Genomic DNA, 15904 nt, shown 5'->3' on the forward strand with positions numbered 1-15904 from the left:
TCCTACTCAGATAATCTGATTCATTAGGTCAGTGGTAGGGCCCAGGTGACTACATTTTATACAGGAATCCTGGCAATTAGGATGCAGATTGTTTAGAAAAGAGTTTTGTCCTAATTTAGACCTAAGTACCTATATTTTTCTTGTTGTGATTTTTGAGAATGAGGGCTCTTGGATATTGATATGCTGTGGCTATCACTCTTAGACAGTCTCTCCCATTTGTCCTTCCCCACTCCCTCTTTCCTTTGTCCTCACTCTTGTACACCAGAATTTGGGAGATGGAGATAGGATGGGGAAGTCTAGGAGGACTCTGATACAAGGAATAATCCCTCGTTTTACAGTTACTCTATATATGTTTTTAGGGCCTGATAAAACTGGTAGCCACAGGTACCTTCACTGACTCAGTGAATCTTAGGCCTCTTCTTAAGGTTTGCTTATGGCTTCTCACCACGATAGATTAAAGACTCTCTGTTATGATAAAGTATCCCCCAACCTTATTTTTTCAGAAAGATGCTATGGGACTAACTTCTTTTTAATAGGCGTTGGACAGTAAAATACGAAAAAACGTTTCTCATGGTACAATCAGCATTTGTTACTGATTTCCTGAGTTACGTGTACAGTTAATATTTTGAAAAAGAACACCTAAAATAAACTTTCATTGTTATCCATTGCAGTATGAGATTTGAAAAGTGGCTCTTAGGTTTTGGAAGTTCTGTTTGTGCGTAAATCAATCGTCAGATGTGTTGCCTTAGCAAAATATTTATTAATCCTTCAAGAAAATTTTAAGTAAAATTTTAAACAACCCAAAGTTTCACATGGGTATTGCAGAGTTAGTTTTAGCCATAAAAGCTGATGATTGTATCCATTATCATAAAGGCATTTAAAGAATTAGTTGTCCATAGCAGTAATTAAGTGTATTCAGGATATTGTAGACTCTAGGGCCTCGCCTTCTCAAGAGTTTGTTCCCTGGACCAGCACTATCACATAACCTGGGAGCTTGTTGAAGTGCAGAATCTCAGGATCCATCCCAGAATCATCCAGTCAGAATCTTCATTTTAACAAATCCCCAGGTGATTGGAATGCACATTAAATTTGAGAAGCGCTGTCCTAGGAGATTGCTGCTTTAACTTGGGGCTTTTTGCTTCACTCTGAAGTTATAAGTGATTTTTAGAGAATTCTAATTATATTTGGATTCTTCCCCCCACCCCGCAATCCTTTAGAACTCAAATGAAACCAGCATAATTTACCCATAGAATTCCTTAAATATGAAAGGTGTAGTCCTGGGAATGCTTAAAATATCTGGAAAAGCATCCCTGATGGTATGCATTTGATTGCTAAGAATCAGGATAGAGAGACAACTCACAAAAATCCGGAAGTTCTCAACTGATGAAGTGCCTGCAATGTGCAGAGTTTAAGAGCAGAGGAAAGATAATTACTACTAGGTAATTCAGATACATCAGCTCTTCTTCAGACACACCAGGCCTGCTCCTGCCTCAGGACATTGGCTCCAGCTCTTCTCTGCCTGGTGTGTTCATCCCCACATGTCCACTCCCTGCCTCCTGGAAGTCTTTTCTCACCTGGTCCCTATTAGAATCACTCTATTTATTACTGCAGCCTGTGCCCACTCCCTTCATTCCTTTTACCCTGCACTACATTTTTCTCTGTAGCTTGTTTTTAACATATTGCATATATTTCTCATTATGTTCATTGCTTATTATTTGTTTTTCCATGCCAGCATATAAACTCCATGAGGGCAGAGTCTTCGTTTTGTTTGATGTTGCATGCGCATTGCCTAGAGCAGTGCCTGGCACATCCTAGATGCTCAAATATTTGTTGGATGAAATAATAAATTCTGTTGTTAAGGGTTTTAATTTAGTAGAGAAATATCTGTATCTTTGTATCTGTGTATGTGAATGGTTTAATAATTACAAAGTAAAAAGAGAAATGTACAATAACATAAAATATAGTGAATTACTTTTTATTGCTATTGAGACATAGGATTTACCTATTTTATGAACGACTGACCATTTGCAATATTTTTTCCATATGTATTTTTGGAGAAAGTCTGCCAAATATGTCTTTCTTTAGTAAGCTGGGTGTAAGTTCAGGTCCAATATGTTACAAGTTGAAGACAACTGGTATTTAAATAGAACAAACCAAGTTATTTATTAGGTTAATTGTATTTAGTGAAATCTAGCCCTGGGATTATATAGTTAAACTTGCTTTTGTAGCAACAAATATGTATTAAACTCAGGACTGCCCCCTAATACTTATAAAAATGAATTCTGAATCTAATATTTTTCAAAAAGGCTGTTGCTTTAATTTTTACTTTTGTTTATACTGTATACTACTTTTTGTTTTTAATTTAAAGACCGTTTTGTTTTTATTTTATTTTTTGTTTTGTTTCATCTTATTTTTGCAGACAGGCTCGAGGAGAGAGCATCCTCAGATAAGAATGTAGACCCACTTTCTGCTCCACATAACCATCCTCCAGAAGATCCCTTTGGTTCTGTTCCTTTCATATCTCACTCAGGCAAGTTACATATGTAACATCATCACTACCATTAAAAATACACACGACAACAATAAAAACAACAAAAAACCTTATTAAATATAAAGCCAAAGTAAGAATTGGGTGTTTGTTACAGAAAATAGAATAGAAAATTATTTTAACCTTTACCCATCCTAGTCTTCCTAATGTTGTTCTTTCCATCGGATTATTCAAGTGTGCCTTTTGCCAGCATAGAAAATGCTGATTTACATAATAGAACTGTAACCATTTCTTTTTACTTTTATTGTTGGATACTATTGAAAAAAATTCATGCATGAAAATATTTCTCCCTTTTATATATTTAAAATACATTTAAGACATTTTTATACCTAGATTTTGCTTAAAAATCCTATATTTTTCTAGTTTATGCATACTCTCTTGTAGCTGCATTTAAAAAATATTAATGATTTTGTATTTGTCACAGTCTTTTTGTGACAGATTACCTACTCTTTTCTTCTTACATCCTTGTTTTGATTTCAATCTATAATTTAAATATTGTTGTTATTCACCACTTAAAAATATTTGTAGTATTATTTTCAAAGTAATTACTCAGTTAACACTGTTGAAGATACTAGGATGGACTAGGATGCCACTTTGGCATAATGGATTTGTGTATGTATGGTAATAATGGAAAAAATGAGTTTAATCTTAGAAAAGGGAAATATATTGAAAGAAATCCTGCTTCATTAGAAGGTAAGGGTTTTGTTTAATATATTCAGGGTAACTATCAGCCATGTTCTTTGGTTCTGTCCTTTTTATTTCTCACTCAGGCAAGTTACATATGTAACATCATCACTACCATTTAGAAAAATATATGCAAGAGGGAACAACAACAAAAGAAAAACTTATGAATGTAAAACCAAAATAAGGAATAGGCGTTCGGGATTTCTGATGAATACATTGAGGCAATGTTATAGCTTTTCAACTTTCGGATTTGGTTATCCAGAACATACGGCACAGTGATTAAGGGTGTTTCTACATACTGTCACATTCCATGTTTTACTCTTTGCCATTTATTGAAAACAGTCCATATTCTTGTCATTTTCTGCTTGCTTCCCTGCAATCATCTTTTTCATGAGTGACCTGATGTCATTAACTGGGGAAGACAGTTTACTGTGTCTATTTACTTAATCTGCATAGATGTACTCCCTCATACCTCAATACCATAGTCATAAAAATGTTATTGCTTTTTTTAAAAATTATAATATCTCGAAATGGCCTTTATAAGCTCTCAAGAACATAGTATTCATTGACTTCAGATACTTATCTATTTGTGGCAGAAAGTGGTTCAGTATTACTTCTTTTTCCTACTGTAGAAGGAGTTGCATAATCCTTTGCAGGTTTGCGCTATCTATGCAGCTTCTTCTCTGTTCTTTAAGAGCTTCTGAAAGAACCCTGGGGAATGAATAATGGAATTATTACCTATTATTATTACTACTCTATTATTACTAGAGTAAGCTGCAGTGATTTGCCTTTTCCCTGGGCACCCTTATTTTGGGGTAGGCCTAGGATTTTTGTAGTTAGAAATATGCTCACAGATTTGAGCTTGATTGCTGCTGTTGTTATTTTGTTTTTCTTTTTACTGTGGGTATTTAACTTCTCTATTAGATTATAAGCTTTTTGAGGGTTGGAAACGTGAATTGTCTGTCTTTGAATCCTGCCCAGTAGCCAACCCAGTAAGTACCTAATAATATTCATTGGATGTATGAAAAAATTATGACTATTCCTAAAAATTCATACTCCTTTGTGTTAGGACAGTGACCTCTGATATAATTGCTGCCCCTCCAAAAAATCTTCTTAGATTTAGTGTGAACATGAGCATTATGGAATGGTTTGGTTATGAAAAATTGAGTTCCTAGACTGGAATAAAGAAGGGAGTGGTCACAGGAGAAATGTGCGTCCAGAGAAAGCAGAAAAGGTGGTCACTTTGCTCTACTAGCATTGTTAGTTTATATTTATCAGCACCCAAATACATAATTAAAATAAAAAATTTAAAAATAACTTATTGCCACTGATGTATTCATTATTACGCTTAGAAATACTTATATATAATTTTTTGGTAAAAATAAAGTATTTGAGGGCATTCATTTTCCTATAATAGTAAAATAATTGAATCTACTAAGACAGAAATTAAGTTCTCCATAAGCTTGAGGAAGAAATTGGAAAAATAAAAAGGAATTGTATCCAGTGAAAGTATACTCCACCTAGCATTGTGAGCATCTGGAAATCTGTAGGACTAGGACAGAAGAAAGGCAAAAAACTACTAAATATGTGTGTGTGTGTGTGTGTGTGTGTGTGTGTGTACGATACAGAATGATATGTATATATGATAAACCATCTTACTTGAATCTGAGAGTTGACAATTACTGAACATAATTTAATCTTAGGTAAACCATATAGAAAATGATACTTGAGAACAAAATTAATTCAATCATGAGGCAGAAAGCTATAAGAATTTAGCAAACTTTAAGTCTACTGGTAAAGTACATTTAAGAAGAAGGGCTACTGTCCTGAATCTAATGTTCCTTACACTGGTTTTATTAGGAATTATGCTCTTTTTATTTTGAAAGAAAAAATTTCTGTTAAAACTTTTAATCTTTGAAATTGTAAGCGATTAGTTTTTACTTTGTTTTATTCAGTTTTCATAATTTTACAAAATTATTTCTAAACTAATTTTTTAAATTAAAATAATAAATATATGTACCTTAAAAAGTTGAATTTAACAGGTTTATAGAAAAAACATCACTTCTCTGCCTGCTGCTTCCGTGTCCCCTTTCAAACTACTCAGAGCTAATTTTTCTCTTCTGGCATTTTAATATATCATGCTTATTCTGCTATTCCCCCCCCCCCCCAATTTTAGATAATATCTGTGGGCTTCCTTTTGTGGAAAATGAGGATTTAGATTAGATACACCATTAGCCCTCTCATACACACACACAACCTTCCAGTTGTCCTTCCCCTATCCTTCCAGTACAGTTTTGATGCAATTGTTGGTTGTCATCATTCAATGTGTATATTTTTTGAATATGTAAATATTTGTTACAACTGAGGTCCATTATATCATGATTATAATTCGTTTTATTTTTCCTGGAGTTAATTATAATTATGTTTATAAAAATGACTATGTTTTTCTTTCCTTTGTTTTTTATGTACCCTGTCATTGATTGATCTCCATTTAGAAGTAAATTTCCTCCCAATTTAAGGTGGCTGTCATTTTCATTTTTACTTGGTTACATGTCTCATGGAGTTCTGCAATTGGAATTAGTTACTTTCTGTGCCTTCCACACACTTATCTTTCTAGTATTTTATTTTACCATTAGTCTTCCTGAGAATTCCTGGGTCTCCTTTCTTCCTCTGTCTTGGTTTGTTAATAGAGCAACTCCTCTAGTAGTTTCTTGAGAAAGTATGCATGGGAGGAAAAATTTTTTTTTTTTTTTTTTCTTTTTTTTTATTGCAGTAACATTGGTTTATAACATTGCAAAAATTTCAGGTGTACATCATTGTACTTCTATTTCTGCATGGACTACATCATGTTCACCACCAAAATACTAATTACAACCCATCACCACACACATGTACCGAATTATCCCTTTCACCCTCCCCCCTCCCGCCTTCCCCTCTGGTAACCACCAATCCAATCTCTGTCCCTATGTGTTTGTTTATTGTTGTTATTATCTACTACTTAATGAAGGAAATCATACGGTATTTGGCCTTCTCCCTCTGACTTATTTCACTTTGCATTATACCCTCAATGTCCATCCATGTTGTCACAAATGGCTGGATTTCGTCATTTCTTATGGCTGAGTAGTATTCCATTGTGTATATATACCACAGCTTCTTTATCCATTCGTCCCTTGATGGGCACTTAGGTTGCTTCCAAGTCTTGGCTATTGTGAATAAGGCTGCAATGAACACAGGGGTGCATGTACCTTTGCAAATTGGTGTTTTCAAGTTCTTTGGATAAATACCCAACAGTGGAATAGCTGGATCATATGGTAGTTCTATCCTTGATTTTTGAGGAACCTCCATACTGTTTTCCATAGTGGCTGCACCAGTTTGCACTCCCACCAGCAGTGTATGAGAGTTCCCTTCTCTCCACATCCTCTCCAACACATGTTGTTTCCTGTCTTGTTAATTATAGCCATTCTGACAGGCGTGAGGTGATATCTCATTGTAGTTTTGATTTGCATTTCCCTGATAGTTAGTGATTTTGAACATCTTTTCATGTGTCTGTTGGCCATCTGTATATCTTCTTTGGAGAAATGTCTGTTCAGGTCTTTTGCCCATTTTTAATTGGGTTGGTAGTTTTTGTTGTTGAGATGCATGAGTTCTTTATATATTTTGGAGATTAAGCCCTTATCAGATGTATGGTTTGCAAATATCTTCTCCCAATTGTTAGGTTGTCTTTTCGTTTTGTTGATGGTTTCCTTTGCTGTGCAGAAGCTTTTTAGTTTGATGTAGTCCCATTTGTTTATTTTTTCTATTGTTTCTCTTGCCCGGTCAGATGTGGTGTTTGAAAAGATGTTGCTAAGACCGATGTCGAAGAGCGTACTGCCTATGTTTTCTTCTAGAACTTTCACAGTTTCAGGTCTTACATTCAAGTCTTTGATCCATTTGGAGTTAATTTTTGTGTATGGTGTAAGGTAAGGATCTACTTTCATTTTTTTGCATATGGCTATCCAGTTTTCCCAACACCATTTGTTGAAGAGACTTTCTTTTCCCCATTGTATGTTCTTGGCTCCTTTGTCAAAGATTAGCTGTCCATAGATGTGTGGGTTTATTTCTGGGCTTTCGATTCTATTCCATTGATCTGTGTGTGTTTTTGTGCCAGTACCATGCTGTTTTGGTTACTATAGCTTTGTAGTATATTTTGATATCAGGGAGTGTGATACCTCCAGCTTTGTTCTTTTTTCTCAGGATTCCTTTAGCTATTCGGGGTCTTTTGTTGTTCCATATGAATTTTAGGATTCTTTGTTCTATTTCTGTGAAAAATGTTGTTGGAACTTTGATAGGGATTGCATTGAATCTATAGATGGCTTTAGGAAGTATGGACATCTTAACTATGTTAATTCTTCCAATCCAAGAGCACGGAATATCTTTCCATTTCTTTGTGTCTTCTTCAATTTCTTTCAGAAATGTTTTATAGTTTTCGGTGTACAGATCTTTTACCTCTTTGGTTAAATTTATTCCTAGGTATTTTATTCTTTTTGTTGCAATTGTAAATGGGATGGTATTCTTAATTTCTCTTTCTGCTACTTCATTGTTAGTGTACAGAAATGCAACTGATTTTTGTATGTTGATTTTGTATCCTGCAACTTTACCATATTCGTTTATTACTTCTAAAAGTTTTCTGGTGGATTCTTTAGGGTTTTCTATATATAAAATCATGTCATCTGCAAATAGTGACAGTTTCACTTCTTCCTTTCCAATTTGGATCCCTTTTATTTCTTTCTCTTGCCTGATTGCTCTGGCTAGGACTTCCAATACTATGTTAAATAGGAGTGGTGACAGTGGGCATCCTTGTCTGGTTCCTGTTCTTAGAGGGATAGCTTTCAGTTTTTCACCATTGAGGATGATATTAGCTGTGGGTTTCTCATATATGGTCTTTATTATGTTGAGGTACTTTCCTTCTATACCCATTTTATTCAGAGTTTTTATCATAAATGGATGCTGGATCTTGTCAAATGCTTTCTCTGCATCTATTGAGATGATCATGTGATTTTTGTTCTTCATTTTATTAATGTGGTGTATTACGTTGATTGATTTGCGAATGTTAAACCATCCCTGCATCCCTGGAATAAATCCCACTTGATCATGGTGTATAATCTTTTAACGTATTGTTGTATGCGATTTGCTAGTATTTTGTTGAGGATTTTTGCATCGATGTTCATCAGTGATATTGGCCTGTAATTTTCTTTTTGTGTTGTCCTTGTCTGGTTTTGGTATCAGGGTAATGTCAGCTTCGTAGAATGAGTTAGGGAGCTTCCCCCCCTCCTCAATTTTTTGGAAGAGTTTGAGAAGGATAGGTATTAAGTCTTCTTTGAATGTTTGGTAGAATTCACCAGGGAAGCCGTCTGGTCCTGGACTTTTATTTTTGGGGAGGTTTTTGATTACTGTTTCGATCTCCTTACTGGTGATTGGTCTATTCAAATTCTCCACTTCTTCTTGATCCAGTTTTGGAAGGTTGTATGATTCTAAGAATTTATCCATTTCTTCCAGATTGTCGAATTGGTTGGCATATAGTTTTTCATAGTATTCTCTTATAATCTTTTGTATTTCTGAGGTGTCTGTTGTAACCTCTCCTCTTTCATTTCTGATTTTACTTATTTGTGCCTTCTCTCTTTTTTTCTTGGTGAGTCTAGCTAAAGGTTTGTCAATGTTGTTGATCTTTTCAAAGAACCAGCTCTTGGTTTTATTAATTTTTTCTATTGTGTTTTTGGTCTCCATTTCATTTATTTCTGCCCTGATTTTTATTATTTCCCTTCTTCTACTGATTTTGGGCTTTGTTTGTTCTTCTTTTTCCAGTTCCTTTAGGTGCATTTTTAGATTGTTTATTTGAGATTTTTCTTGTTTGTTGAGATAGGCCTGTATCGCTATAAACTTCCCTCTTAGAACCGCTTTTGCTGTATCCCATAAATTCTGGCATGTCGTATTTTCATTTTCATTTGTCTCCAGGTATTTTTTTATTTCTTCTTTGATTTCTTCATTAACCCAGTCGTTGTTCAGTAGCATTTTGTTTAATCTCCATGTATTTGTGGCTTTTCTGATTTTCTTCCTATAGTTGATTTCTAGTTTCATACCGTTGTGGTCAGAAAAGATGCTTGGTATTATTTCAATCTTCTTAAATTTATGGAGACTTGTTTTGTGGCCTAATATGTGATCAATCTTGGAGAATGTTCCATGTGCATTTGAAAAGAACGTGTATTCTTCGGTTTTTGGATGGAATGCTCTGTATATATCTACTAGGTCCATCTGTTCTAAGGTGTCGTTTAAGGCCAATGTTTCCTTATTGATCTTCTGTTTGGATGATCTATCTGTTGGTGTAAGTGGAGTGTTAAAGTCCCCTACTATTATTGTGTTACTGTCTATTTCTGTTTTTATGTCTGTTAATTGCTTTATATATTTAGGTGCACCTACATTGGGTGCGTAGATATTTACAAGTGTTATATCCTCTTGTTGGATTGTTCCCTTGATCATTATGTAATGCCCTTCTTTGTCTCTTTTTACAGTTTTTGTTTTAAAGTCTATTTTGTCTGATGTGAGTACTGCTACCCCAGCTTTCTTTTCATTGCCATTTGCATGGAGTATCTTTTTCCATCCCTTCACTTTCAGTTTGTGAGTGTCTTTAGGTCTGAAGTGTGTCTCTTGTATGCAGCATATATATGGGTCTTGTTTTTTTATCCAGTCAGCCACCCTATGCCTTTTAATTGGGGCATTTAGTCCATTGACGTTTAAAGTAGCTATTGATAAGTATGTACTTACTGCCATTTTTTAACTTTTTTTTTTTTTTTTTCCTCAGTGTTTAAGTAGTCCTTCTCTGTTCCTTACTTCTTCTATACAGAATTGATGGTCACTTTAGTTTGACCTCTGTCTGAAAGCTGTACTCTTTAACTACCCTCCTCCCTCCTTTTATGTTTTTGATATCATATCTAACCTCTTTTTTGTGCATTTGTATCCATTACGTTCTAATCATTGAAATAGATAATTTTTCCTATTTGTGGTCTTCTCTTTTCCCCTTAAATCAGTCCCTTTAACATTTCTTGTAACACTGGTTTCTTGGTGACAAACTCCTTTAATTTTTGCTTATCTGGGAAAATTTTGATCTCTCCTTCCATTTTGAACGATAACCTTGCTGGGTAGAGTATTCTTGGCTGTAAGTTTTTTCCTTTTAGCACTTTAAATATATCGTGCCATTCTCTTCTAGCCTGTAAGGTTTCTGCTGAGAAGTCAGCTGATAGCCTTATGGGGTTTCCTTTGTATGTAACTTGACATTCTCTTGTGGCTTTTAGGATTCTCTCTTTATCTTTAATTCTGGACATTTTGATTATGATGTGTCTTGGTGTGGGCCTCTTTGGGTTTATCTTGTTTGGGGCTCTCTGTGCCTCCTGTACCTGGATGTCTGTTTCCTTCCTTAGGTTAGGGAAGTTTTCATCTATTATTTCTTGAAATAGATTCTCTGCCCCCTTGTCTCGCTCTTCTCCTTCCGGGACACCTATAACACGGATGTTAGTGCGCTTGATGTTGTCCCAGAGGTCCCTTAGACTGTCCTCACTCTTTTTAATTCTTTTCTCTTTTACCTGTTCACCTTGGGTAATTTCTTCTAGTCTTTCTTCCAGCTCACTGATCCGTTCTTCTGTATCCTCTACTCTGCTTTTGAGTCCCTCTAATGAGTTTTTCATTTCCAGTATTGTATTCTTCATTTCTGATTGGTTCTTTTTATATCTTCCATTTCTTTGTTGACATTCTCACTGAGTTCATCTATTCTTCTCCCCAGATCAGTGAGCATCCTTAACACTCTTAGTTTGAACTCTCTGTCAGGTAGGTTGCTCATTTCTGTTTCACTTAGTTCCTTTTCTGGGGTTTTGTCCTGTTCCCTTACTTGGAATGTATTCTTTTGCCTCCTCATTTTGCCTCTTTCCCTGTGCTTGTGTCTACGTATTAGGTAGGTCAGCCACGTCTCCTGCTCTTGGATAGGTGACCTTATGTAAGTGATGGCTTAGGAGGCTTCCAGTGTGCTTCCCTCAGTTCTCAATGTTCCAGGCTGGCCCCTATGTGGGCTACGTGTGTCCTTCTATTGTGGCCTGTTAGCTCTCCCTATAGGCGCCCAGGGAGGCTGAGTTATGCTCCTGGCCAGCTGTTGTAATGCTCAGCTGCTTGTAGTTGTTGTGGGCCCTTCAGTCTCTTTATCAGGTGTGGGGAGCCCCAGCACAGTTGGCTGTAAGTTCTAATACCACATTTGTGTTTCAGTATTTCTTTTAAGTGAGTAGGCCCCCAGTGTGGCAGGTTGTTAGGCTCAGGGCCTTAGAATTGCTGTAAACCTCTAGCCTATTAGGTCTCTTGTCAGCTCTCTGAGGATTGCAGCTGGGTGGGGCTGGCCTCAGGCACAGGAGCACCCAATTGTTTCAGGCTTTGGAAGGTGGGGCAAACCTCCTATGTGGGTCTTTGAGAAGCACAAGTCTTCTGCAGCTGACAAGCCCTGCCGCCCAGAGGTCCACACACACAGTCAACACAGTCCTGCCCCGTGTGAGCGCCCCAACCTCCCCAAGCGGACCCAGTCTCTCCACGGCGGGAGCCCCACACACTCCGCCACCACCCCACACTCTCCACCCGCTCCTTGTGTACACCCTGCCCCGCTCAAGTCAGCTCAGTTGCCAGGCTGCAGAAAATCCAGTCACCAATCTATGCAGGCCCACACGTTGCCTGAGGGCTTGTTGTTAGGTGGGGCCAGTCTCTAGGGTGGGCTGCCTGCCTTGGCTGAGCTGGATTAAATCGGTGCTCTAGCGGGTGGAGCAGACCCTGGGCTAGCAGGTCTCAGGGAGAACTCCAATGGCGTCTGTGTCAGCACGCTCACACCAGGCCACAACAATGGCCGCCGCCAATGTCCCAGTCCCTGGAGAGGTCTCACCCCTCACCGAGATGCACTCAGGGCCTATTAGGTGAGTCTCTTGTCACCAAAGCAGTGTGCACCTTTCTTTCTGGTGATTTTAGGATGCTTTCTGGAACGGGTGAGTTTGTGCGCGGGCCCTTTAAGAGCCAGTTTTAGTTTCTTTGTGAACCGGGTTTTCTGGGGGTGCTCCCCAATGCTTTAGTAGCAGGCAAGGTCAGATATTATGCCACTGGTGTCGATTGTGCTGGGTCCACAAAATGCCCACAGCGGGGGTGCTCCCCGGCTCAGGGCCCCGCGCCTCCAGGGAGGCTGCGTACCTGTGAGCTGCTCCCGGGCGGCCGTGACGCTGGCAGCTTGTGAAGGCGGCGTTTTTCTCTCCGGAAGGGAGTCTCTGCCTCTTCCACCCCAGTTAGGATTGTCCGTTGTTGCAGGAGTTCCTCTCATCCAGTTTTCAGTTCTGTCTCAGGGGTAATTTTTCCATGAGTAGTTGTAAATTGGCTGTGTCCACGGGAGGAGGTGAGTTCAGAGTCTGCCTACGCCGCCATCTTGACTCCGCCTCCATGGGAGGAAAAATTTTAAACTTCGCTGCTTAAAAATATCTTTTTTTCCTAAACTGAACACTTGATTGGTAATTTGGCTGGGTAAATAATTCTATGTTGGACATAATTTTCCTTGTGAATTTTTGAGCCACTGCTTCGTTGTAGTCTAGCTTAAAAAAAAAAAAAAGGCCTCAACTAGAGGAATAGCTACTCCTTAGGCCCCTAACCCTAGGTCCCATATCCTCCACCATTTACAATCCAAAATACCATTTTCTTCAATCTCTTTAATAGTTGCATGTACTCCAGATGGGTACAACCTGCTGGCCTACCTTAGTTTGTTCATATAGATGCATCTTTCTGATTTGCTTGATGCCTTAGCTGTGATCTCACTTTCAGACTTTTAGGAAGCTTAGCTGAATTTAACATTTAGGTAGATCATGTCTTAAAATGAATCAAATTTAGCTTTTCCTCTTCCTATTTTTAAACATTATTTTATCGGCAAAATTAAATTTTGTAATTATCCATTTATGCAAAAAATCAAATAATTGTATCAAGAATCTGTTTGGTGTTGTATGTAAAGGTAATATCTTATTCCATAAGTATATATTTTACTAATCATAGAATTATATTTACCTTTTATGTCAGGTTACTAAACTGATATTAGTAGTGTGGTATATCATAAAGAACGCTGACTTTGGGATTTTAAAGCCCTGGGTGTAAATCTTAGTTCTGTCACAGATTAATCATGTTAATTAGGGTGTTGCCTAATTTCTTGGAGTGTTTCTTTGTCTTAAATTTAGGATAATATCAGCTACTTGATGAGATTATTGAAAGGACTGAATGAGAGAATATTATACAAAGCACACACATCCTCAGTGTTGGTTGCTATTGTGGCTGCTATTGTTGGTAGTGTTATTAAATAATATTTTTACTACTTACTACTAAATTCCAAAATCTTAGTGTTAAATAAGTTTTGCAGCTGCTATCCAACTAGTAGTAGTACAAAGTTCCAGTAATAGTAAGCTAGTATTCTCGTAACCACTGAATGAAACTGTTAAAGTGTAGAACCTGTTTATGAAGCCTTGCAATAGCAAGAACTGTTTTAATAGTGTCACTTCTATTTTTATTAAAGCATTAATTACTAGTATTCACTACAGTTTATACATAAAAATCATATTAAAAGCATGATATTCATTCCCTGCCCTGAAACCCACACACCCTTCCTTCTCCCTAAGGCATCTTTTTACAGGTAGTCTATATACCAACATATGATGTGTGGCTCTGTGAATTTTAGTGTGGGCTACCTAATTTTAATAAACACTCACAACTTCTGAAACATATAGTATTTGAAGAATTTTGTTGACATATAGGCCATATTAATTAGGTCACTGAAGTTTTATATTTCTTACATTGCATTTCATTTTTAATTGGGTTTGGTGAATTTACCCTACTTTCTCAAACCCCAGACCTACCTCATGGGTCTCGTTACCTAATAGGAAGTTAAATTGAGTTTAGGGTTGGGAAAGGTCACTTTATATATAGGAAATATTTGTTGGAACGTAAACTATTACAGATTGTCAGTCCAAATGCTGGGTCATTATATAAGCCATGGTGAGGTATAGTGTTTATACCTTTATATCTTGTATGTAATTCTTGAACATCAAGAATTTCTCTATTCCAGGATGTCAGCAGTAATGTTTACCAGTTATTGAATTCTACTGTATACATATACTAGAAACTGAGGCTCAGAGAGGGTCAATGACTTGCTTAAGGTCAGATCGTTTATATGTGGGAATCCAATTCTCTCTGATTCTAAACTCTGTTCTATAAATAGTAGCAAAACAAAAGTGTTAAGTGGCCTGTTTTAAATAAAAATCTACCATAATATGAGTAACAATAGAAATGTCGGTTTTACAGCATTTTTAATCTGTCTGGGGAAGACTTTTCACAAGTATGATTCTCTTATATTCAGGCCTTGTCCACTTGGCCTGTCTTCAGAGAAATAGTACAGATTTTGATAAAACCTTCTAATCCACTAATCCCTGGGCCTAGCATGGTAAATTGCTGGGAAATGACAGCTACCAATTCAAAGTGAGCTCTCAAGTCATACAGCCCCTCCCTTATACCCTAAATGATCAGACAACAGAAGGCATGTAATTACAATAGTAGTTTCAAGCCATTCATCCTCTATAATCTGATAGTGAAGAAAAGAACATCAAAATTTCCTTGAAACTGGAAGCTTCTTATATGATTAAAAATGTACTACCTGTTTTATAACTAAAAGAACTGTCCTCTAAAAGATGGAAACCCGATTAGAAGAGTGGTAATATGAATAGTGTGATGCAAACATGCACTTCCCCCCACATTTTTTTGATGTTTTCTAAATATTTTGAATCTTTTGATATTGTTTATGAAGGTTCATTTATGTGATTTAAGAATACGTCATTTGTAATATTTATTTAAAATATTGTGGTATTAACCAGGATCTCATTCTTTTCATGAAGTATTTGTTTAAAAGAATACTGTAATAAATATGTGAAATTGACTACAAATTTTAGCTTTTGAGTTTGGAATCCTCTTTTGGACTGTGCAAGACTATGATGTCTTTGAAATTTTAACATCTAGAAGTTTCCTTTTATGAAAACTCAAGCACGGAATGGACAAATTCATGTTCTTATATTCATTTGGTGGATTCGTGTTCTTAAATTCATTTGGTTAGGTAAGCTTGTGCTTTAGAACCTGTCAGTTGTTTTTACCTTGGTCAGTCATTTTCCGGATCACTAGAATCAGGATTAGTCCATGGGTTTCACAACTGTTAAAGTGAATGATAAGCTTCTTGAAGTCAGTTCAGGAATTGTCATTCATCTTTGTATGCCATATAATACCTTGATGAAGGAATTCATTATCAAAGTATACTTTGGTAATCTAATATATTCTTTCTCTCTCTATTTATATTGAATATATTTGTTCTCTCTCTCTCTCACACACACACCCTAGTATTTAATGAGCTTGCACTAACTAAAGTGAATATTATTTAATGTTAGGCACTATCAGGTAAGTTCCATTATTGTCCTTATTTTATAGATGAGGAAACAGGCTTTTTTGGTTATTTATCTTCTGTGGATTTTGTACAGTTGAGTATTCTTTCATTTGTTGATAAAGCCTTACAGTATTTCTAGAGCTTAACCTTACAGAGTATAAAATACTCAA

The 15904-nt window shown here is 36.6% G+C and overlaps 1 protein-coding gene across 2 annotated transcripts in view; it reads left to right on the plus strand.

Annotated features, from left to right (window-relative positions):
• Window positions 1–15904, plus strand: part of BMP2K (BMP2 inducible kinase) — a 135993-nt gene that overhangs the window by 105798 nt on the left and 14291 nt on the right. The window contains exon 15 of one of the 2 annotated variants that reach the window (XM_004430869.3): window positions 2420–2530. The exons of the other annotated variant lie outside the window; for it this stretch is intronic. Within the exon in view, the coding sequence (XP_004430926.1) occupies window positions 2420–2530 (111 nt within the window). The remainder of the gene's footprint in view (window positions 1–2419; window positions 2531–15904) is intronic. 2 annotated transcript variants of the gene reach the window in all.

The sequence above is a fragment of the Ceratotherium simum genome, chromosome 8, assembly GCF_057802395.1.
Source record: "Ceratotherium simum simum isolate JZ-2026a chromosome 8, ASM5780239v1, whole genome shotgun sequence".
NCBI classification, from domain to species: Eukaryota; Metazoa; Chordata; class Mammalia; order Perissodactyla; family Rhinocerotidae; genus Ceratotherium; species Ceratotherium simum.